Source organism: Lethenteron reissneri, chromosome 26 (genome assembly GCF_015708825.2).
Source record: "Lethenteron reissneri isolate LAM-NWPU_2019-01 chromosome 26, ASM1570882v1, whole genome shotgun sequence".
Taxonomy (NCBI): Eukaryota; Metazoa; Chordata; class Hyperoartia; order Petromyzontiformes; family Petromyzontidae; genus Lethenteron; species Lethenteron reissneri.
The window spans coordinates 20,815,752-20,839,839 of record NC_083804.1 but is presented as its reverse complement, the minus strand read 5'-3'; the positions used below and the strand labels follow the sequence as shown (position 1 = coordinate 20,839,839).

Here is a 24,088-nt window from a genome sequence, read left to right as displayed (position 1 = left end):
TCACAAAACAAACAAAAGCTTAAATAATGGCACAGATGACAAAATACAAATTGCAGCCCTTGGGTGCTCTTAGCTTTGCAAAAAATAACCGATTACATTTTAAGTTGAGACGCTTTTGTATTCTTCATAACAAATAAGTGTTACATTCACAACATGTAAGGTCTCTTTTAATTGCATTTTTCAATTTGCTTTGCAAACCTTAGAAAACACGAGTTCTGTTTTTCAAAAGGATACTGAAAATCGTCGTCCAAAAATGGATACAGAGAATGCGCCTGGAACAGTCTTAAGATGCTCAATAAGCACTTTAAGAACACAGAACATTATTCTACAAACAAAACATGGCCTTTTGTTGACTCATTGCTAGCCCGACCCTCTCACCCTATTGTCTACTTACTGCCCATCACTCTTCTCTTTTCCATTCTTTATTCTGTCTTTCTTTCTCTCCCTTTCCTTTCACTCATCCCCCTCTATTGTTTTCCAGATCACAACTACCAGACACTTGCCGTTTGCATCACGACCTATGTAACCACGATCGTAACTAAGATCTGTGCTGTACAGCATCTGTAGAGGCTAACAGCGGATGAGGCCCCCTGCTGAAATAAATAAAATCTCTATCTTTTCTACATCAACAAGGGGCGCGCCTACGGTTACAAACGTCTATGCCCGTCATTCGAACGTCATACACCCTGCTTCTGAGCTTCCTCTATTTCTCGTATTGAAAACATGAACACAATAAATAAAAAACAGGGCCAATCGTCAAAACAATTTTTCGATTTAAAGCTTTCGTGACTGCAGGGATTCATCTTCTTGGTTCTTTCGGTAAAGTCACGTAGAAGGGAAATAATACAAATAAAACATAATAAAATATTTTATTACGTTTCATTTTTATTATTTTATTATGTTTTATTTTTATTATTTTATTATTTCCCTTCTACGTGACTTTACCGAAAGAACCAAGAAGACGTCAAAACAGTGTTCACAGTGAACACTTTCGACCCAAGCTTCAAAAGCAAAGCTTCCGAATCTTCGCAAAAGCAGGCCCGGCGCCGGGCGCAGGCCAAAGCATGCGTCGCACCTTCCTCGAACGTGGAGCCGCGTCGCGCCTCGCTGTCGGGGCCCTGGAAGCCGTTGAAAAAGGCCCTGACTTTGGCCTCGTACGAGAAGCCCTTGCGCAGGCGGCTGAGCACGGCACCGTGCTCCAGCGGTGAGCGCACCTCCAGCACCGACCAGTTTCCCGACGCCGAGCGGCTCGACGACAGCGGGCGGTAGAGCACGCGGAAGCCTTGCAGGTAGAGCGGCCGCTGCATCACCTGCGAGGGGGGGAGGTGCAAGTGAGGCGGACAGGATGAAGGCTAATCGGGGGGGGGAGGGGGGCATATCTATTGAGCGTGCAGGCCGTGCAACTGCACCCCAGGGCTCATGGGCCAAAGAGGCCTAAATGCCGGGCTTACGAATAAGAGGTAAAGCGAGCGGGGTTGGGGGGGGGGAATCCCATTTCATTCCTCGCGTCGACCACGTACGACGCAGGTGGGTGGGGGGAGGCGGCAGGGAAGACTGATTAAGAATTTGGGAGGGGATGTCCGGGAGAGCAGGGGCACAGCGCGAAGGAAGGCCGTAGTAGGGGATGTTTGGATGTGTATGTATGTTGAACTTCTTTTTTGGACTTCTTTCAAACCACATGTAGCCAACCGTGCTAATTGGAGGTGTGGCGGAGACGCGGAAGAGACACATGGGGACACATGGAGACATGGACATGGTGAGCACCATTACAATGCCTGGAGCAGCGAGATGCGGAGAGGCATTGGGAGACACGGGGAAATGACTTCGACACAGAGGAACGGGGAGACATGGAAAGACTCGGAGAGACACCGAGACGCGGGAAGACGCGGGGAGCTGCGGTGAGGCAATGGGACGCGGGTAAACAACCGCGGCACCGGGCAGGCTCAGTAGCACCGACGCAGAGAGGTGGCGGGAGGAACAAGGCGAGACGGTTTGACGGATTACGCACGCTTTAACCTTTGCACACGACAGCGGACGAGCAGCACCTGAGGCGCGACGTGGGCTGCGTGGGAAACGGGCTGGCACTGCCTCGCCGGGCGACAGGGAAATGAATTGTGGGCAGAATTCGATTTAAATGACATTTTTTTTTCCCCGCTCGCATCCAATTCCACCTCCTTCGAACCTTCACGGTTTCAAAAAGAAGCGCACGTTAATTACAGCATTGTCCTTGCCGTAAAATGCGCAGCCGTAACGAAAAAATAATACAGCTTTACAATGTAAATAATCGCAGCACCTCAGCCGGACATCGGTGGGCAGTTTAATATTATAAGAATGTAAATGTGTCCCGTGAATTTGCTTTTCATTAAAAATGCCTCGCATGTTTCATTCTGCTCAAATGTGAGGATCGCCATTCTGCAACAGTGAGGATGTGAATAAAAATTCTACGTGGTGCAGCCAATGCAGCTTAAAAACAGGATAGTTGACAGCATGTGGAGACTTAAGACTCAATGCCTGTATTTCTTAAATTTTAATCGTTACAGCTCATTACAGCAACGTACCTATAATAAAATAAATCATTTTGAGTGTATGCTTGATCGCTGAAGGGAAACGTTATTTCATCTGAAGATATATTCAAGATGCAATATTTTTGTTTTGAGATGGGATTTTACTCATAATTCACAGATTTGATGGCAGCCACAAAAAATCATTCTTTCCAGCAGCATTTATCGACATAAGGAAACCTTGTACTTATTTGAACTCACTGAGCATCATCAGCAAGGTAATGCCTTGTAAATCAAAGTTATAATAATAATAATATTATAATAGAGTCCTGCATTAGGTTGTTATTTTAACATGTTAATAAATGCTTATACAAGCGAGGAAGGAATCCAGAGCACCCGCAGAAAACCCATTTCTTGTGCGAAGGGGCAACACTCTATCCACATACAGATGGAAACAGATGGCGATTACTCCACTTGCTGTACTGCCTTCTTCTTGCGAGCCAGGCTATGGCACCTCGACACGCAGCAGGAAAGGAGTTTCACAACATATTCTTGGGTCTTTCGGTAAAGTCACATAGATAGGTTCAAAGAAAATTTAAAAAAAGTAACAAAACAACAACATTTGTGCGATCCCACCAACTCTCGCTGCCTACCACAGTGCTGGGTTACAGGCGTGCGCAACCACCGCGCCACCCGGCTGCGTCACTGTGATTCGTTACTCAGAGAGGCCAATTTGCCAAGTATTTAAAATGTTGCTCCTTTCAGCAATCGGACAAACCACCTGTATCGCAATAATTCACTAAAGGAGGTCAATAACTGTTGGACAGTGCCATTCCGTTGCACGATAAAGCGCCTACATGAAGGACCACTAACTTGGGTCTCACCTCAGATCACGACAACAAAAATGTTCAAACGTCACTTGTCAAAACCTACAGATTGCCCCTTGTAAACAAAGGAACAAGCTAAGTGCAAAGGTGGATTGCTCCAAAACATAATATCATTGTCCGCGATAGCCAACTATAAGTCAACTATTAACTAAGGTGACCCTAATCCTGACCTGAAACCTTTAACTCTATCTCCTTCGCCCTGACCTATAACCCTGGTGCTAATGCTGAAAGCTAGTTGGTTATTAATAGAGTTTTTTTTCCTTTATTCGACTGATGAACTAAACTTTTTATTTTACCAGGTAAGGCCTACTGGGCTATATGGCTTTTTTCTAGAAGCGACCTGGCCACAAATGATAGCTCAACGAAATGACTTACCATGTGGACATTTTTACCATGCGGCTTACCATGTGGAAATTAAAGGACAGTGCTTTGCCAAGGAAATTCATAGCAGCCAAATACTCTCAATGCATGTTGATTCTAAATGTGGAAGGAAAAACTGGAGGACCCGGAGAAAAGCCCACACAACCATGGGGAGAGAGAGAGAGAGAGACATGCAAACTCCTTAGAGCGGCAGCAGCAGCAGCATCACGAAGTACGGCGGCACTCTCTGTCTCTCCGAAACGCTCGTACCGTCCAGTGCAGGCGTAGGGCAGTGGAGCTGAGGGTGACGGGGTCCTGCAGGTGAATGGAAATGCGTCCCAGCTCCTTCTGGATCAGCGCCGAGTCCAGGCCGGGCTCCGCCGGTGATGGGTCTGCGTGAGGCCGACACGTCCACGTTCGCTGATCGAGGCTAACCGCTGGCTTGACGAGCTCTATACCATGTGTTCCCGCTCGTGCCCACGTCCCACAATAGTCAGTTGTTTACAGAAGTGATTTGTGATGTTGCGGTCAGTTTTCTAAGAAGTGAAAAGTCATTTCTTTGAAAAGTGCTTTTCATGTTTAGTTTGTCATCCTTACCCTGCATCTCCGATGAGCATGGTTAGCTTCGTACATCGTGAAATAAGTTCAGCATACATACGTATGCATCATCCAAATGTGTCTCGAAACTTAATAGAATGAAAGCAGTGACGCCGACCAACTCCCGTCATCTGGTGATCAGAAATATACTTGTGCTTGATTGGCAGAATGCCCCCCTCCGCTGGAGATCTTATTTCTTGTTCCGAAAGGTACCTTGAATTTATGGAATAATAAGTGGTGACTAATAGGTTTTTAGTACACAAACTGCCTTGGAAATAACAAAGGTGGAGGCTGCGATGGTTTGGCCGCATTAACCTGAAACCAGAAGGAATTTTCCACCACCATCCTACAGGCCCCAGTGGAAGGTGGAGAGAGCCATAAGCAGCTACATATGGAGGCTTGCCCCCTCTCTCTGCCTGATGAAGACCGCTGGTGTTGTGACCGAAACGTCGTGGTTTTTTGCTTTTATTATTTTCAATTTATTTTTTATTTTACTATTTACTTTTTTATTGTTGTTTTTTTGCTTTTATTATTTGAAATGTATTATTTGTATAACATTTTTATCATTTTATTATTTACATTTTTCTATTCTTCTTACGTGAACCAAAAATATGGAGAGAGCCAATTGCCAAATAATCACTTGTGGTACCCACAACCTAAACGTTTAAGGCACCGCTGATGATGATGATTCTGACAAAAACAGAGCTGCTGTCACGAACTACTGGCTCATGCGTTAACGGATGTGGACATTCCAAATAGTCCACAGAATTATCCAGATCACATTTCTACACCGAACCCATATGCAAATAATAAAAATGATCAGGGAGTCAACAAATTAGCTGCAATTGCACGCAGATTAAACTATAATGTTCGTGCAATGATGTGGAATTATTTCAAGGCAAACACCGGCTATTAAGCTCAAGTCGTATGGGCCTACAAGCTACACTACAAAGCTGAAAAAGCGTACCCTTGAAGCTTAAATTTGATGCAAAGTGGGCACAAATTGCATGTTAAGGTCAATTTTACATGGAATTGAAGCTCTCTTATGCCTTTCACGACTAAAGAAGCCCGTAGGCTTGTTTTGCATGCATCTGTGAGCTGCAGCCAGCTTCAAGCAAGAAAAGTCAAGATGCAATCGGACACAAAAATTGGGTCAATTCAGGGCTCGTGTCTGAACCCTGTTTGTGCTAGGGGCCTGCATGAGAGCACGTGCCACATGGGCTAGACAATAAGGGGGACTGAAGGAGTCGAACGCATGGCCATATATATTTTTTTAGGGGAGAAACCGGATGCCGTTGTAGAAGATGGGTTTCAATTTTGTGCTTTCAAAACGTCGCCGTCGGTGGCTCAGTATCGAAAATAAATAGTGGGTGGTGAGAGAAAAAAAAAGTAATTCATCCTTTATTTGTCAAAATAAAAGGACAGTAGAGATGTAACAGGACCGGACACAACACATTTCATGACAGAAGTGTTTGGGAAACACATTGGGGCGGCCGAGTGATGAAAAGCAATGATGAGACAAGGATTGAGGAGTCATCACCGATGGGGTGTGCGTGCACAGGGTTCAACCCGGTGGGAATGGCAGGTGGGAACAGAATGGAGCGAAAGCGACGAGGAGACAGGGGGAGGATCAGGTGACCGTTGATAAACGCGCACGGCCACGGGATGATGAGGGCACAGTTTGAGACAAAACAGTGAAAAATGAGCGCAGAGTTCCCGACCCCATAACGCGGCCAGGAAGGAATTCATGAAAACAATAGCAAACACATGTGCGGAGCTGTGGAAAGAGATTGGAATTGTGACGTGAAACAGAGTTACGGTTTGCGGACAGAGAGCCAGCGACCAACCAAAGTGGGGACAATGCTGGGGGAAATTGTTTAAAACGAGAAAAAGAGGAATGCAATGTCGAGAATAATGACTATGATTATGCTGACGAGAATGCGTAGCAGTTGTTTCTCATTACAGGCAAGCACAAACAGGTAAAAACAATCCGATTGAATGGAATGGGTAACGATGGTGCATCGTACTTTCTTGACCATTTTGCAAGGAGTAATGAAAGCGTTTTTGTTTCGTTTTTTTTCTCCGTTAGCATGAGCAAATGTGGTCTACGAATCCTGGAGGCTTTCAGTCCTAAGGAGTTACTTGTAAGAATGTTGTTGTTTTTAGTACCTAAGAATGCCACGATCGATGCCGAGCACGGCCGACAGCGACGCGACAAACGGTTCATGGCTTATTCCAGACATTCACAGCGAGAGCCCCCGTGGCCACCCTGGTTAACGATGCCCGTGGATTAACCATGAATGAGCACCGTCTTGCTTCACAGTGGATGTGGAAGATCACGTGACATCGTTAGCAAAAGAGAAGGGCCAAACGTGTTACCTGCGTCACAGTCCAAATTTTACAAATTGAAGGATAACTCGTAAATTACTTAAATCGGGTAAAAACAAGCAGCAACATCAACCCTTACTGAAGTTTTTAAAGTTGATTTTCTTTAACCACGTGAAATCTCTAGAGAACACGATAGTCTAATTTGCAAGGGTGACCTGGGGCATTCGTCTGCCAGTCGGCGGGCGATGATTGCTGCGTATAATCGCAACTGAGTAATTTGAAAGCACCTGCATGAAAGCCTTGTGCTGTAAGAATGTACTAAGTCATCATCATCATCATTATAATCATCACCTTCTGTGCGCACGGGCTCCGAGACGGCGCTCGGCTCGCTGGCGCCATGCAGATTTACAGCTCGAACCAGGAACACAAAGATGGCGCCCTGGCGCAAGCTGCGCACGGTGAAAGTCTCCGAGCGGACGCCTTCCGCCACGATCTTCCAGCCCTTCCCCAGCGAGCGGCTGCACATGGACAGGTGCATTCACACAGACGTCCGGTCAGAGGCCAACTTAACTGCAACAGCATTTTTTTGTTGTCCTTCACCCACACCTCCAATTAACACAGTTGGCTACGTAGGGTGCGAAAAAAGTTCAACATACATTATTGGTACCTTACACCGGTCTCCTTCTCTGAATGCTGCACCAAGACTTAAAAAAAATATCACAAGAGGCATGGCATTGCTGGCACGGGCCCTGGCGGTGCAAGGAAAGATATGGTGCCACCACCATTCCAATTTCTCCCCTCTTCATAACGTAGTGCCTGGGGCTCCTGTAGCCCGTGGGTGCCATTGAATCACTGGTTCACTCAATAGTTACACCACTGTCATTGGCTTCACACCATAATGGACTAAGCTAATTCTCGCGCAATTTTATAGCAATCGCCAATGTCAATGGTCACCGGCAAGAGATTAACTAAGATTTTCTCATCAAAGCAAACAGTTTGTAGAAAACTTTCTATGATGACCAGCGATTGGTCTCCGTAGCACACAACCTCGGGTAGTCATGTGACCCCTGCCTGCAATTAGGTGCTGCCATCCCATGTGCCCACCAGAGGGAGCAGTGATTAAATATGTCCGGGTGTGGGCAACGAAATTAGTTTTCTAAATCTAAAATGCTGCAGCGGCCATCGCTAGTTACAACTGGCCTAAAATTACCCAAGAGTACTGGACTACCCTTCTCAGCCTTGCATCGTGACCACTAACGGTGATCAGGTTCAGGGTCACTCACCTGAAAGCCTCGATGATGTAGGACGTGGCTGGCTGCAGCGTATCCCGTTTCCACGACAACGTCACGGTGTTGCGGCTCACCTCCACAATCTCGGGACGCGAGGGGCCGCGCGGGGCCAGCGCCGCGTTCATCTCCGTGTACCGCTTGCCCTCTGCAGCCGCAACAACAGAATCGGAATATTTATTTGTCCTGGAGGAATCCGATGAGCCACAACTGCTCTTCTTCACAGATGTCCAGTAGCAGCGGGTCAGAACGTTACAACAACAAACAGTGCAAAAACACGATAGGAGTGCAAAGTTATGGGAGAGGTAAACAATTAACTTAAAATATACGAATAAAACTACGTGATTTTTATCTTACCAGATAAAGCTCACTGAGGTATTAACTTATTTCTTTGAAGCGGCCTGGCCACAAATGATAGCTCAACAAAGTGGCTTATCACGTGGAAAACTAAAGCAGAAAAATAACCCAAATGCATGTTTCCAAATGTGGAGGCAAAAAACCAGAGGACCAGGAGAAAAAAATCCACGTGACCGAGGGGAGAGAGAGGCCATGCAAACTCCAAAAATACAACAGCGACAACATTTACGCGACGTGGCCAGTTGTTTTAGGGGCCAATACCATGTCTGATCGCTCAGCGAGCGCCTTTGAGATGCCAGCCACTCAGAATGCTTTCAAGTGTGGCGAGTTGATGACCTCAGTCCGGTAACTAATGATTACGCATTTAATCTGTCCATCATTTTATTCATGGCATCATATGCAGTGTCATAACATTACCGTATGTTCAAATCATACCATCTAAATTTGAAAGTACCTTATCCTAATCATATGTTTTATGATTTAGTAAAATCGCTTTCCGATCGTTGTGACTTTGTAATTAAGCGCGCAGTAGCTGCTGCTCTGACAGAAAGTTACCTTTGACCTCCAAGAAGGTGTTCCAGGAAGTCTCTCCATTTGCATTTGAAATGACGCAGGTGTAAATCCCAGTGTCCTCCACCTGGAAGCAAACATCTATCATTAAATAACCCACAAGTAAACAGCTAACAGCTAACTCACGGCAATCATTAACACCGCAGCGACATAATGGACTGTAATGTTACAATAACAAACTCGTCTGTCATTTATGGGATTCGTTTTATGGCCGGGGAAGCACTCAATTGCCTTGTGTTTTAAAAATCATCGCCGATGTTAAAACTAAACTATTGTAAACAATAGCTTAAGTAATATACTTAGGAATGCAGTTGCAGATAATGTCACATGAGCCTGCTGAAAGATTCAGAATAGTTTGCTTTTAAATTTCCCTTTGTCAATCCGCTGCTGGATGAAAGACGTCCCCTCAAATATGCCAGTCATGGGGGTTGTTTGACCAAACTTGATGATGCTGGTCAGTGCGGGTTGGTGAAGGAGAGGCCACCACGACTGGTTCAGCTATCTCTCGCCAATAACGTTAGTTGTGGCCAGGAATCGAACCGAGGTCCACCAGGTTAGTAACACGATGTGTCAGTGACTGTGACTGTGCCACTGCCCACCCACCCCACCGCCCCTCCAAGTAAAGCTCTTACGACTCCTCAATTGAAATGTGACACGTTTCAGTCGTGAAATTATCACAAAAAACACGACACAAGTAATGATTCGACTGAAGCGGACGTAATTTCGATATGACACTGTGAAAACGACGTCTGGAGTGGTTCTCACACTCACGCGGAGGAGAGCTGTTGCTTCTAAAGTGAAGTGTTGTTTTGATAAGTTCAAACCACACCCAAGAAAAAACAGACCGGGCAAGGAAGAAGATTAACGGAGCTCTATCTGACGACGAGTTTGCGCTCCTGTAGCCGAGATTTATACGAGGATTTTTAAACACAATGCGGATAATAGCGCCGAGCGACTGGGCCATACATTCCCCCCACCCCCCACCTTTTTTTCCATTTTTCTAACAACGCCAACCGAGTTAAACGCAAAGAGGGCATATTTATAGCCGACCGAGAAACAATGAGGCTTGGCGCTGACAGGCAAACATACATTTTAAATGAAGCTCAGTCGTTGTGCTCCGTGAATTGGTATGCCACAAAGCCACTTTACTGAGCTCCCCAATTCCTGCATCCTGAGCTCTGGCTAAAGGATGGGAAGTGGATTTCCTGTAAACTGAGCTGATCGGGACTTAATAAATGACTGCAGAGGGACTCCATTACTCCCCAACTCAACATCATTCGTTTTTGTTTTATGGTTTGAGTCTCACACAAGAAGCTGTGGCGCTGCAAACAGCTGGTTCGTGTATGGGCTGGAGGCTGGAGCGGACGGGGGAGTGATGCGGGGTAAGCGTGGTCTCGCGATGCTATTTTTAAAAACGGGTTTTTAGTTATTTGCAGAAAGAGGAGAAAGAAAACAAAAAATTCTGTATCGCGTGCTACAGGAAGTACAAAGAGCTGATCCTGTGGTCGAATTGCCAGTGATAGCTCTGCTTGTTACATCAGGTGACCAAAAAAAAACCGCAGGCTGCTTTCAAAAAAAATCCAAAAAGCCCCCAACCACTCCCTTCTGGCATGAGAGAGATTAAATATTCGCACGCACTGACAAGGCCAATAACCACCCGCCACAAATACGTGTGAGTTTAGATGTACGTGGTTCTGTGTCTGTGTGTCTGTATTGTGTGTGTGCTCATGGGGAGCAGGGAGTGCAGCGGTTAGCGCACTGCGCTATGAACCTGGCGACCCGGGTTCGATTCCCGCTCATGGCCAACACCAATGACGACTATTAGAATCAGTCCTGGGCCTCCCCTAAGTCGACTCAGCCTCAAATGTGTACCTGGTGCAGTGTGTAAACATCACCACTGGGGAGACAAAGGCGGTCGAGTGTGGTGTTGGCCACCCACCCCCTCGTGTGACGTGTCGGCCTTAAAAGGTGCTCACTAATAGCCCAGTCTGCTGAAGGCGATGTGGGAGATCTTTGTCTCTGTGTGTGTCAGCATACCTCAATATACCAGACTGTGTTTTCCTCCGTCAGCCTTTTGTGAGTGTGGGGGCCGTTGGTTTGCTGTGATCACACCGACCCCCGTGCTTGATTCTCGACCGAGGATAACATCAGTTGGCGAGTCGTATCTTCAACTGTACTCGTGTTTCTAGTGTATTGTCCAGTTAGTCCTTTGTGTATCTGGGCAGTGTGCTATGAATATAGCATCGTGAGTTTGCTTTTTAACCAAAGGCATCACCAGTGGTAAGTGGTATCGGAAACGATAGTGGATCTTCACTAGGTTGACTCAACCTTCAATCATTATTATCTCCGGGAGTGCGTAAAGATCAGCACTGGGGAGACAAAGGTGGCCCAGCGTGGTGCTGGCCACACAGCCCCCTAGTGCACCATACCAGAATGCATAGGCGCTCACTAACAACGCTTGCCCCAGCGGGCTGTATGGTTATATTGGTATATTTGTCATTGTAACTGTGTGTGGGAGTGTGTGAGAGAATGTGTCCATGTGTCCGTGGGTGGGATACTGGAGAGGGGAGTGTGGGTAAACTATGCCCAGATAAGCCGTGATGGGGAGTCTCCCTTGAGTGCGAAAGCATTTCAGCTAACCTATCCATCAGCTCCAAACTACCGCCCGCCTCATCGCTCCGATAACAGCCGCAAGACAAGCCGGTGGGCCTCCATGGAGATAAATTATTTTTCTCAGGTTGAGAACACGAAAAAATGTTGTCTGCACCTCGGCGAACAAAGGCGGCTCAGTTAACAAAACGCACCCTTCCGTTCCGCGATAAGTCCAAGGGTAAAGATTACGCGCGCGTCGGTGAACATCGGCACATTCAAGAGGTCCCCCTCGACAAGTTGTCGAGCGAGCGACAGTAGCGCAGAAGCTTCGGGGGGTGGGGGGGGGGGGCGGGGTGGCCTGTGAGGCCCGAGCCACTGACAAGCGACGGCGAGGGTACGTTGGCGTACCCGCGTGTAGCTTATCTGCAGCCCTCGGCCTTCCTGCCAGGACATGCGACCGTCCTGCGACGGGATCCTGGTGCCACCCTTGAGCCAGTAAACGACGGTGGGAGTGGTGGCGCCGCCGCCGCTGCCACCCACCGCCTGACAGGGCAGCACCACGGAGCGCGCCACTGGCACCGTCTGGTTGACTGCCACCTGACGGGCGATGGGTGGAAGGTTCTCCAGCGTGACTGCGCGTGACACGGGCGGGGGGAGGGGAGACACGCGGAAATGTGTAACTTTCGTAGTTTTTTTTTTATACCGACTCCATCAAAGGCCCCGTGAAGTGAATTATGCTGGGCGCATGCAGGATGGATGTAAAAATTAGATTTAGGCACTTACGTTTTCACTTACCCAGGAAAGCCTACAAGCGGGCCGACAATTTACGAGTGTGCAATGCAAAACATTTAGATTTACTCACCCATGTGGTACTAAAATTTAGATTTACAGCCACACTGCACCATTACAGATTGTAAAGTATCCAGACATATGGGATTACCCTGGCACAAACAGTTGCAGATGCAGCCCCAAGTAAGAGAATTTTCACAGGGCACAAAAATATTTAATCTAAACACTTACCTTGGGAAAAACGAGAAAATTGTTCAGTCTTCTTTTTCGTATGGCTGACATCGATGCAGGGCAGTTTAACACGGACGCTTTCGCGACCAATATCATCCATAATAGAGGTTTTTTGTGTTAGATCGCGTAAATATGTGTCGTTAAAACCTGCCACCACCCGGTGTGTTGACTCTCCAACACACCGGTGTGCTGTCCTAGTGACGAATTGGCCACGTTCTGTTAACGTGACAACCCTTACTAGTTGGCTGTGTCGGGTGGTGGCGGGTTTTAACGACACAACATTTATATATTTACACGATCTAACCCTAAAACCTCTATCATGGATGCAGAGCAACAACGACAATTTCACATCCAGGTGGTCAAGCCAGGCAACCGAGTCAGGAGCAGCAGCAGCAGAGTGTATCGCTGTGATGTCTCCTTCACATTTGTGGATTGCGCAATGAGGCACAGCAAATTCACCCTTCCCTGTATTTATGAGTGACACCTGAATGGTCCATGATGCTAGGACATAAGCAGGTTTCTCACAATATCAGCACCAAAACTGCAACACCTCGCTATTTTGTACCAATTCCAAGACTGAAACCCCATGAGATTTCCCAGTTACCTGTCAAGATATTGCACAATACCAAATATTGTCTAAACAATCAGGGGAAGAACATGCAATATCCATGCAGAAAGGCACCTGGGTTGGCAATCGAACTCAGCCCCTCCTTGCTGTGAGGCACACCGTGCCAGTCCGTCAACCCGCTGAACACCACTGCAGCTGCACTTGGTGACTTGTATCTCCTCATGCTCGTGACGCTAGCCCCGTACCGTCATGCGCACTCAATTGACCCTCACACCGACTTCTGGCTAGCCATCGGACAAAGACGGTCATCGCATCGCGCGCTTCCAAAAGCGCTTTTGCGGCCGTCTGAAACGCTCTTCCTTCCTATATTAGGAAGCCGCTGGAGCTGTGCACTAGTAACTCATCTGGATGATTGAAAACTCATTGCTTTAGAACTGCATTTTGTGTTTAGTTTGTTGTCCTTCCCCCTGCACCTCCGATTAGCGCAGTTGGCTACGTACCAGCGCGAAAGACGTTCAACATACGTCCATATGTACGTACCATCGGTGACGTCGAGGTAGGCCTTGGCCACGACGCTCCCGGCCACGCTGAGCGAGTGGCAGATGTAGTAGCCGACGTCCGACGGCCGCACGTCCGACACGGCGAGGTCGCCGCTGGGGCTCACCCACAGGCGGTTGGAGGACTGCAGCGGCTGATTCGGGAAGAGCAGATTCTGTGGCGGCACAGATGAAAAAGGGAAGAGCGGTGACCGAAAGGGGGCACATTCCATCAAGTGTTCATATGCCCGGGTGCCATTTAGCCGCTACGAAAAGTAAAATAAAGAAATAAACAGCTGCAGGTATCCGGTTATGAAACACCACATCAAATGCCGCAACAAGAGAGAGAAAAAACATCGTTATGAAGAAATAAAAGCGGCAAACTCACTATTGAATCCCGTGTTGCAGAGGGTGAAGCGGTTGATCGTAAGTGCATATCTACGTTAGAAGTGCGAAGCCGCTGGCTATGCCGGGAGATCACAGGTGGTATGCTCCCACAAAGCCCGAAAGTGAAAGATTGATTCCCAACGTCTGGGGCACACGAGTTTGACACACACCACCCCCGGGGTCATGGCGGGCCAGTGGAACTCTGACGAAGAAAAATCGAAACTGTGCGCATGATCCTCGGGCCGTTTGCACGCATTATGAGCGGTTGGAGAATTGAAGCGAGGTGACGTCAGTTTGAATCCGCGTACATCAGTGACCAGCGGCATCTGAACCTATCCTGAGACACCCCTGAATCAGCGTGGTGAAGAACAGTCAAACAAACTGCCATGAGCCAAAACACAACGCCGCAGGCTTTTATTCAACGTCGGGTTGACAAAAAGCTATAAGTTATAATAATAATCGTCTTAATTTGTTCCAATTATTTCAAAAAGTTTGTGCCAACAATGGCACTTCGTTATGCTGCACTGTCAAATAATTTTCCTGTCATGGTCGTTGCCCTGGGTTATGTTACTTTTTTCTCCTGGATGATGCTTGTAATCATTCACCGACTCCCCACGTGCACCCCTACCCCCTACCTCCCTCCACCCACGATTTAATATGTTGTCACGATATGGGAACATGGTTCGATTCCGCAATGGAATCCAATGTTGTTGTTTTTTCATTTGTATTGTCTCTGGTTTATTGTCTGGCTTGTTTGTATTGTGTTGTTGGATGCACACGCCTACGCGTAACAACAGTGGCATTGTTGGCGCGAAAAATGTAAACAGTCGATGAGCCGGTGCATTTAATGTGGAAAAAACAATTATGCAAAGGGAACAGGCAACAGTATGAGTGCCCCTGTGAAAGTTTTGAAAATATCGTCCAATTATGTGCACCTGACCAATTGTCAGCGATCGGATTTTGACAGACATTGCTTCCTTCACTACGTGTACATGCGAGGGGCGCTTGCGCAGAGAGAGGGCACTCAAACTCACAACAAGAACGGCTTGCAACAGATTACATCAAAAATAATTTTTAATATTACGTTGCGTAACCATGCAATTACTGTGCGCGAGTCAGAGCACAAGCGTGTAAGCTCATGCCGAACGTGTGAATCGGTTCGCGAACTTGCGTTGGCGTGTAGTCGTTCGCACATTTCCACGCGCCACTGAATCGTTAACTCAATCGAGGCTCCCTTAATGCCGTGGCTTGCCAGCTTGTTTGTCTGGGAATGGGCGCAAATGAGTGGCGCAGCGGCTCCTACCTGCGTGCCTTCTCGCTGCCAGAACACAGAGGGAGGTGGGTTCCCAGCAGCCAGGCAGTGGAATGTGGCCGTCTGTCCCTCCTCCACCACCTGGTCGCGTGGCTGCACCACCAACTGGGGGGATGCTGAATCATAATCACCACCAACACAATCACAATCACGCACAGGTGCATGAGCATACACGCGCGCACAGGTGCATGGGCATACGTGTGCACAGACGCATAGGTGCATGGGCACACATGCACAGGTGCCTGGGTACACATGCACAGGTGCGTGAACATACATTCACGCACAGGTGCATGGGCACACACACAAGTGCATGGGCACACACGCGCACATACAGGTGGACACATGAACGCGCAAGTGAAGACACGTGCACGAACACTGTCACATTTGTCTTTTATAAACAATTATCTGACGCTGGTAAAACACTGGACATACATGGCACTACAAAGGGAAAGATAATTTCCTACCAGTGTCTGGCTAAGATAAGCACATCAAACAGTGATACGAGAAAAATAAACATTAAAGGAATAAACGCACACGTTCAAATCTGTGAGAACAGAAGCAATCCGCAAAATGAGAAAATTGTTGCCTTTGTTGTCATGCTTTATGAAAGAAAGAAAAAAATCTCTAATTTTCTGCTTAGAAGCACTTGAGACAAAAGCTTTGCACAGAGCAAAATCTACACGTGACAGCATTCACTTCCAAACATCCTCCGCTGCGAGCCCGGATGCCCTTCGCAAAACAAAAAAAGCCAAGCCGTGCGGGCGTGCTCGCGAGAAAATGTCACATTCAAGGGAACAATTTACCCAACGCAGACCGGAATCAGGTTCACGTTGAAAAATACCAACAGCTGCTCACGATCACCGGGCTGAAAGAAGCACTTTCTGAAGGGCGAGGGCGTTAGTTTTATTTATTTTGGTAGCTCACCGCCAGTCACGCGAGCTACCAAAACCGGCCGCCGGGTCCGCCCGATACTCGCCGACTGCACAGGGGGGGGCAGGGTGCCCGGGTCGCGGTTCTCCGACACCCCCTCGGGGGGACGGCGCCACGCAGAGGGGGCGAGCGCGCCTCTCCTTTCAGCGGCCACAGCTGATGCGGCACAAATGAGTTCCCTTTCGCCGCGCGGTCCGTGTCCCAATTACGAGCGTCGCCCCAAGGCCGGCCTTGCATTCCGCGAGGCAGCGGCGCTGCTATTTCTGATAATTAGGGGCCGTCTGGAGGTGCAAACCAGGTTTACAAAATTAATTCTTTCCTGAATTTCGCTCCTGTTCTAAAACACTTGCTCACGCACCCCCCGCTACCCCCCCCCCCCAACGCTTTCTACCCCTCCGCCTCCCAACTCCCCTCGGCCCCCTGCTAAAGCAGCTCTCTCGCACCCCCGCTGACACCCTTTTGAAAGAGCCCTCGCCTCCAAGGCTCTGCGGATTCCACGCTCATAATCACGGCCACCTGGTTCCGTGCCGATCTATCCCAACGGCTAACCAAGCCGTGGAATATTAGCATGAATCTCACTTAACACGGCTCTAATTTTAATACTGCACACCCCCCCCCCACCCCCGCTGTCAACGCTTCAATACATGAGCTAATTAAAAATAAACTTATACATCAACACCTGAGGCATGCAGCCGCGATGTCGTTTGTCACGGCCAAGCTTTGCTCATCTTGAGCGAGAGCGAGGCGAGCGACCACTTCGCGCGTCGACGTTCACAAGGAGAAGGCCCCAGGGCCTCACGGCCCCCCCCGTCCCGTCCCGGGCGGCGGTTGTTCGACGAGCATGAGAGGGAGCGGCGGTGGCGGCGGTGGCGGTGTGGCCGGGGCGCTGGCGGCCGAACACAGTGGCCAGCCGCAGTGCCCGACAGATAGCCCAACGTGAACTCCGCAAAATGTAATCGCACGCAGCCGTCGGCGCGATCTTCTCTCCCGTATCCAATTTACTCGCATTCCGCCGAGCAGCTGTAGCTATAACATTTCAAAACTCTGTCACGAGCTGAGCTCCGGGGCAGGTTATTAAATGCCGAATAAAAAGCAAATGTGTTGCAGGAAATTTGTGGCTCTGCAAAATTAGCTATTTTAAAAAGGGTGAGTGTGATCCTCCACGCCCACCCCCTCACCCCCCACTTGTTTTTCCTCACCGCCTTTCTTAATAATACAAGAAGGAGCAGCTTCATTTCCATCTGTTTATTTATTTATTTCTTACTATGATTTCCTTCCGACTCATTTAACGTTTCACTTGCCATTTTCTACTTCTGCGTGCTTTATGAAATATTGTTCTTATCGTAACCCTATGTAAATTGGATAAGGAAACTGTGCTGTCATGCAGAATTTGGTGTGAACAGGCAGGCAGGCAGATCGGGGGCTTTGTTTCTAAAGCGCGGTGGGGGAATAATTCCAGGCGTTAAAAAAGATGAGAGGCTATGTGAGTGCCACGGTAAGGACGAGACGGTCTGTGTCAATCGGTAAGCACCGAGCGTTCGGAGGCCTAATTGCGGCGTCGTTTTAGCAACCGCGCAGCGGCGCGCGGAGGAGGAGGAGCGTTACAATGGAGAGGTGCAAGCTTCTTTTTTTGCGCTTCTTTAACTTACCGTAGGGGCCCACTGCAGGGAGGGAGAGGAGGAGAGAGAAGGGCGGGGAGGGAAGACAAAAAACAACGGGTCATCATCCACATGCAGCTTCAAAGCACAGATGAAACGGCACACTCGGCACAATGCGTTCGCAGAGTAACTGCAGCTGACATTTCAAATGCGTTGGACGCAAATATAAACAACTGTAATAAGCATGTATTATTTACGCAGCACGTCTGCTAAATCACATATAATTTTCGTTAAAGCCGAGTTTTCCATTTCTCGTGGTCCGTAATAGGATTTATAGTGTTATTAACCAAATGTATTCAGTAAGACTATATGAGCCAAAGGTTGCAATTTATAACCAAAATGACCATACGTGACTTAATGGCCTGCCATTTCCCCAAATTTCCTTGTAAATGTTTTTATTATGGTTTAATAGCTTTGTCCAGAATAGCAGTGTCAATTACAGGGCAATTACAGGGCAATTACGGAACAAAAGACATTTTAAAATACCATATCAGGCCTAAACAAGGGCACACTCCCACGCTTCAACAGAACCCTATCTGACCGTTAATTTCACAAGCGTGGCTGTAATGAAATTTGCCTAAACCAATTCATTCATTTACCATTGGACAAGTCTCAAACAGTCATTCCAATACTATTTCGCAGCATTGTGGGTAAAACATACTTTGTTGTGGTGTTCTAAGCAAATTCAATCAAGTCAGGTGAAGTCATTGTTGCCTATAAGGTGAGGTGTGTCTGTGTGTGCGTAAGTGGGTGGGTGTGGTATCAGTGGTTCACGCACCGTGTTGCAATCCTGGCAATTCATGGCTGTACAAAGCTAATTACCAAGCAGTATCTGAACCTGACTTGGCTGCCCCTTTGGTCGGCTCAACGTGAAAATGAGTACCTGATGCAGCCTGCCATCATCGGCACCCGAGGGAAAAAGTCGAGTTATCCGACGCCTTCTTTCTACGTTTGCCGTGCCGGCCTTAATAGGCACTCACTAGCGGCACGTGGCCTGCCTGTCAGGGATTTAACAGGATAGCTACGTCGTTGCGTGTGCACGTGTCAGTGTGTGTTGTGTTTGGCCGGAATATGTCTGCAAGGCTCTGATGAGACCCAACAGACTCGAGCACGTGTCTATCGTTGATCTTTTTGAGACGCATTGTGGGTGTATGTACACGTCGAGGGGCAGGGGATACTTGGGAGATCAGGTTCGTATGTGTCGACTCATGTGTGTGTGTAAATCAGCATACCCTTGTAGTGTGCCATTATTCGTGTGCTTGTGTACGCGCACATACGCGAGCATCTACGGGTGTGTGTGTGTGCCTTTGCTTGTGTGTGTATGTGCATTTGCAGGAGAGCGGTAGTGTAGCGGTAGTGTAGCGGTTCGCGCACTGCGCTGCGAACCCGACGGCCTGAGTTCGATTCCCACTCACGGCCAACACCGGTGACGATTATCTGAATCGGTACCTGGGCCTCCCCTAGGTCTACTCAGTCTCAAATGCGTACCTAGTGCGATGTGTAAAAGCATTGCCACAAGGGAGACAAATTTCGATTTAAAGCTTTCGTGACTGCAGGGATTCATCTTCTTGGTTCTTTCGGTAAAGTCACGTAGCAGGGAAGTAATGTAATAATAAAAATAAAACATAATAAAATAATTCTCACCACGTTTCGGCCACAACGCAAGCAGCCGTCCTCAGGTGAAGACCAGGTCTGTCGGGGAGACAGCGTCTGAAATGCTCTCCCCTTCTACGTGACTTTACCGAAATAACCAAGAAGAAGGGAGACAAAGGCGGCCAGGTGTGGTGTTGGCCACCCACCCCTCATATGCTATGCCAGCCTTCATAGGTGCTCGCTAACAGCACTTGCCCCAACAGTCTGTTCAGGCTATACGGGAGATCTTTGTCTTTGTTTTTGCCTTTGCAAGAAGCAACTTTAATTTACAAACATATTTCACGAAGTATATTTTAATGGAATAAATTTTAAACAATCACGTATAATTGATACCACCCTGCAGAATATCCCCAAAGAAACTGCCTGGGAGTCGTCAAAGTCACAGAACACGTGTTTCGAGCACTACAATTCTGGGTACTCGTCCAACTGACTTAGCCATCGCAAAGGTTAATTACACCGCGTTCATAATTTAGCCAAGAGTCCAATGAAAAGCAAGCAAAGGTTAGCAACCTTCCCCTATAACTGTTAGTGGCCCAGCCCTGACCTTGATTAGCAGCGTCTAAAAATTGATCGTCACACCCGTCATGATTTATTGAAGTATCTTTGCGTGTCTGCCATTCTGCTCATAACTAGAGAAGCAACCGCCAGCAAGTGATAAGATGTATATGTATATTGAACTTCTTTCGCCCCGTACTTATCCAACCGTGCTAATCGGAGGTGCGGGGGAAGGACAACAAACTATGCAGTCCGCTTATATTCAACAACAAAAAATGCCATTTCTAAAATGCAACTTGGATTTTTTTTTTTGAGAGGGCGACCTGACCTGGGAGAGCGAGCAAACAAACTTTCATGGAGTGATCAGTTCCCTGTGATTGACGGATCGCTGAATTGCAATATAGCTTTCAAATCATACTACCATTGGATTCATTGAAATATCATTCTTTTCAGTCATCATCATCACGCTACTATTGTAATCGTAACAGATGTTTGTCCGCCCACCATTCTACTTCGAACTCACCAAAAAGCCACGCAAAAGCATGAGTCAGGTGGGCACGGTGCCAATTGCGGGACAAAAGCCAAAGGCGTCTTCCCGGAGCTCGCAAGCAATTATATAATAATTGGAATTTGCATCGACGCAACGCGTCCACAATTTCGCGTTACTGAAAGCGACGCTTTCTACTTTGTTGCAACAACAACAAAAAACCCACTCTGCGGGTACTGGGGCCATGTGCATGGCCTCCCGCTAATCAGCTGCAATGGGTTCCATTGAGGCACCATCACGGCCGTGCACATATGTCCTCGCGGTTCAGCTGCTGTCAGCGGCATTCTCCAAGACAGAAATATTAGCACAAGCCCCCGCTACCCCCCGGTCTTACCCATTATCCTCCAGCCGCGCACGCGCACGCGCGCATCGCCGGTACCGCAATTCGCTCTGGTCGCGCCACAGCCTGCCTTTTTAGCGTCACTCCTTTACCCCGCTGGGCGAGTAATCTCTGTCTCTCCGGGGCCAATAACTGTCCCCATCCATCCCCCCAGGAATTTCACAAACCTCACACCGCTCGTCTCGTCCCTTTGATCTCGGCTTCCCAAATCCCAGCGACTGGCGTTGGCATTTCATGTTCGCTGCGCTCCTTTTTTCATGAAAACTGTTTACTGAAAATACCACCCCACCCCTTCCCTTGCCTGCTCTATTTAATAAAGGGCTCCCAAATGCAAGGCTAATCTCGAGATCGCCCCCCCCCCCACTCGCCGGTAGCGGCAGCAGCAGAGTTTGGCACAAAGGGGCCCCCCCGCCTGCCCGCCCGCCCGCCGTGATCACCAGGTGCGCCACTTTAACGAGAAAATATTGGGGGGAAGTTCGCGGCAAAAACGCTCTCACCCCCCCCCCCCCAGCCTTTAATTCCTCCCTCGCAGCAAGCGCTTGTCTGCAGTAAACAAGCGACTGTCTTCGTGAGCCACGTCTCTTGCCGCCTCTTCACCGCCCGCCAGCCCCTCTCAATGCATTTGGATCGATAATCGTCGGGGATCCTTCGTCCCACGCTAACAGCGTTAGGAGACGTGCAATCGCTTGCAATATCCCAGGCCCCGTGGCTTCACCCTCAGCACTGCCCAGGGCGCGCTCCATTGCGCTGAGCAAGCAGAGCGGGCCTCAAACCGGTCAAAGCAACCCCCTTAACTCTCTACTCTTTTATAATTTACACAAGCTGCTTGGCTCATGTCCAAAGCTGGCCGTGTCATTAAATCACCCTCCAATTACATCCAATCAAAATACCTCTGATTAATAAAGAAGAAAATGGGGGGGGGGGGGGGGAGGACCACTTGAACACTTATTACCTCGCCAGCAATGTCTGGATCAATATTGAGTAATCAAACGCACGTGTTTCGTATTTTTTTTCTTTCTGTAAAACCGTCTGCCCCTTGTTGACCTCAAATACGAGGCCTTAACCTTCGGTTATTTGTTTCGGGAAAAATGGGATTGGAAAATAAATGATCTGTGCGCCGAGGAGGCGGCGGGGGGGGTGCGGGGTGGGGGGTACCTGCGGAGTTAGCGATCTGTGGGAAAAAAAGTAGCTTCACAGCTCATCGAATTCCTCCGGTATAAATCAATATTCTGATTCTGCTCTCGATCGTGGGCCACAACCCGTGTTTGCCTGATCACCGCACAGACAATTTGAACGGATGCGTCATTATCCAGCAGAGATGCTGCAGCCAGGACCACAGCAGCGCTAGTTTAGCAGGACAAACAAGCAATGGATGACTTGCGGAGACTCCGTCGCCATCGCAGCTTGGCCAGGAAATCCAGCAGCAGACGTGAGACTTCCACGGCGAGAGCACTGCGCCCGCAAGGACTAATTTGTCGTTTTGATGACAAGGATCGTCCTGTGATCTACGCGGAGGCAAACAGCGCCGCATCCCCTTACGGTTCTTGGCGGAGAACTAATTCATTAGAGATGTGGCAGCGAGCGACGCTGAAGTGGGGTAATTGATTCTGGGTTTTTTTTTTCACAGGAAATGGAAAACACTTTCGCTGTGCCATTGACGCACTTTGGATTGATTTTCATGCTCAATTTCTTCAACGTGAGAAGAAGAAGAAGACGAAAAAAACAAGATAATTTGCAGGATATTACTGCAACGGGATTGCTTATTGCAGTAACAAATTTAAACTAACCAGCTAAATCAGGCATTAAAACAGCACTTTTTTGCGCAGCTGCGGCACAGTTAATGGCATGATCACCGGCGACAGAAACTCCCCCGCCCCCCCCCCACCCCCCCATAGACAAGGGGTCACCACCTAATTTGGTTGCAAGCAGCAGCAATTGCTGAAATGGGCACACTGAGAGCCAGAGGCATTGTTTCAATGGTGAATCCGCACGGCAGAATATTCTTGATTATCTGCGTGCCCGATCGTTACGAAGCAAACGTAAGTGGTCTAAAAAACTTTTATCCACGAGATGGAAACGACCAAATGCACCCTCACTGCGCGGGTTTCTTTGTGGTTGTGCTGTACGTGTCTCCGGTGCGACTTTCTGGTTGTTACCGCGTGCTGTTCGTCAGGATGTCCGACGTTTCGCTCCACGTGCAAGGGATCTTATTTTCAGGAACTTCGGCACGTTTGAGCCAAATGTCACACGTCGTGACGAGGAACGCGCGGCACGAGTCGAATAAAAAAAATTGGGCAAAACGCGAGCCGCGTTTGTGATGGGAAGAACAAAGGATGTGCCGTCCGCCTCCAATGGCGCGCGGCCAGAGGGGTGTGGTAGCCTGGCAGCCGTGGCACCGAATCGACACGTCTCTGCGTGCTGCTGACGCTACTGTTCCTCCTCCTCGCCATCGCGTCCACGAGCAGCACGGGCACGCTCGCCGAGCACGTGCCGAGCTCCATCGGGAGTCGCGCGACCATCAAGAACACTCGCAGAGGTTCACTCTACGGACCGGGCAGAGCGTGCCAAAAACTCGCGTGCGTTTGGAAAGAAGGCTTTCGTTTACAGCTACAGCAACACACGTTGTGGGAGAAACTCAAATAATATGCAGGATGTACAACACAAATAATTAACAGCCTTTTGTCGATTCAACTCTGGATGACGGACTCCCTATGTCACGCCGTTCACGGCGGGGATTGCGTGACCACACTTCGCCATGCTAATCAACGTGGCTTGGTTGAAGGGGTGGGGTGGTGGGCAGGACTGGTTCAGATTAACGCTCGCCACTGATGTTGTCCGCGGCTGGGATTTGAGCTCAGGTCGTCCGAGTTCGTCGCGTAGCGCACTAACCCACTGTGCCACAGCTCACCCAATATTTACCGTATATGTGCTTGTACTAAAACTAAACTGTTAAAACTTTTATTTTAGCGGCCTGTCCACAAATAAGAGCTCAAGCAAGTGGCTTATCATGTGGAAAATCACAGCAGCCAAACGTGGAGGGAAAAGCCGAAGAACCCGAAGAAAAACCCACACGACCATGGGGAGAACATGCAAACGCCAAACACACAGACGTCAGGGTCAGAATCGAACTCACAACCTCCTGTGCACCAGGCGAGGTAGTTAAC

The 24,088-nt window shown here is 48.4% G+C and overlaps 1 protein-coding gene across 2 annotated transcripts in view; it reads right to left on the bottom strand.

Moving 5' to 3' along the window:
* Positions 1 to 24,088, bottom strand: part of LOC133347854 (roundabout homolog 1-like) — a 167,716-nt gene that overhangs the window by 26,335 nt on the left and 117,293 nt on the right. For both annotated transcript variants that reach the window (XM_061560532.1, XM_061560533.1), the window contains exons 7-15: positions 17,881 to 17,892; positions 15,293 to 15,417; positions 13,607 to 13,778; positions 11,887 to 12,110; positions 8,872 to 8,953; positions 7,957 to 8,107; positions 7,025 to 7,191; positions 4,019 to 4,140; positions 1,076 to 1,310 (exon numbers count right to left, since the gene is read on the bottom strand). In XM_061560532.1, coding sequence (XP_061416516.1) covers positions 1,076 to 1,310; positions 4,019 to 4,140; positions 7,025 to 7,191; positions 7,957 to 8,107; positions 8,872 to 8,953; positions 11,887 to 12,110; positions 13,607 to 13,778; positions 15,293 to 15,417; positions 17,881 to 17,892 — 1,290 coding nt within the window. The remainder of the gene's footprint in view (positions 1 to 1,075; positions 1,311 to 4,018; positions 4,141 to 7,024; positions 7,192 to 7,956; positions 8,108 to 8,871; positions 8,954 to 11,886; positions 12,111 to 13,606; positions 13,779 to 15,292; positions 15,418 to 17,880; positions 17,893 to 24,088) is intronic.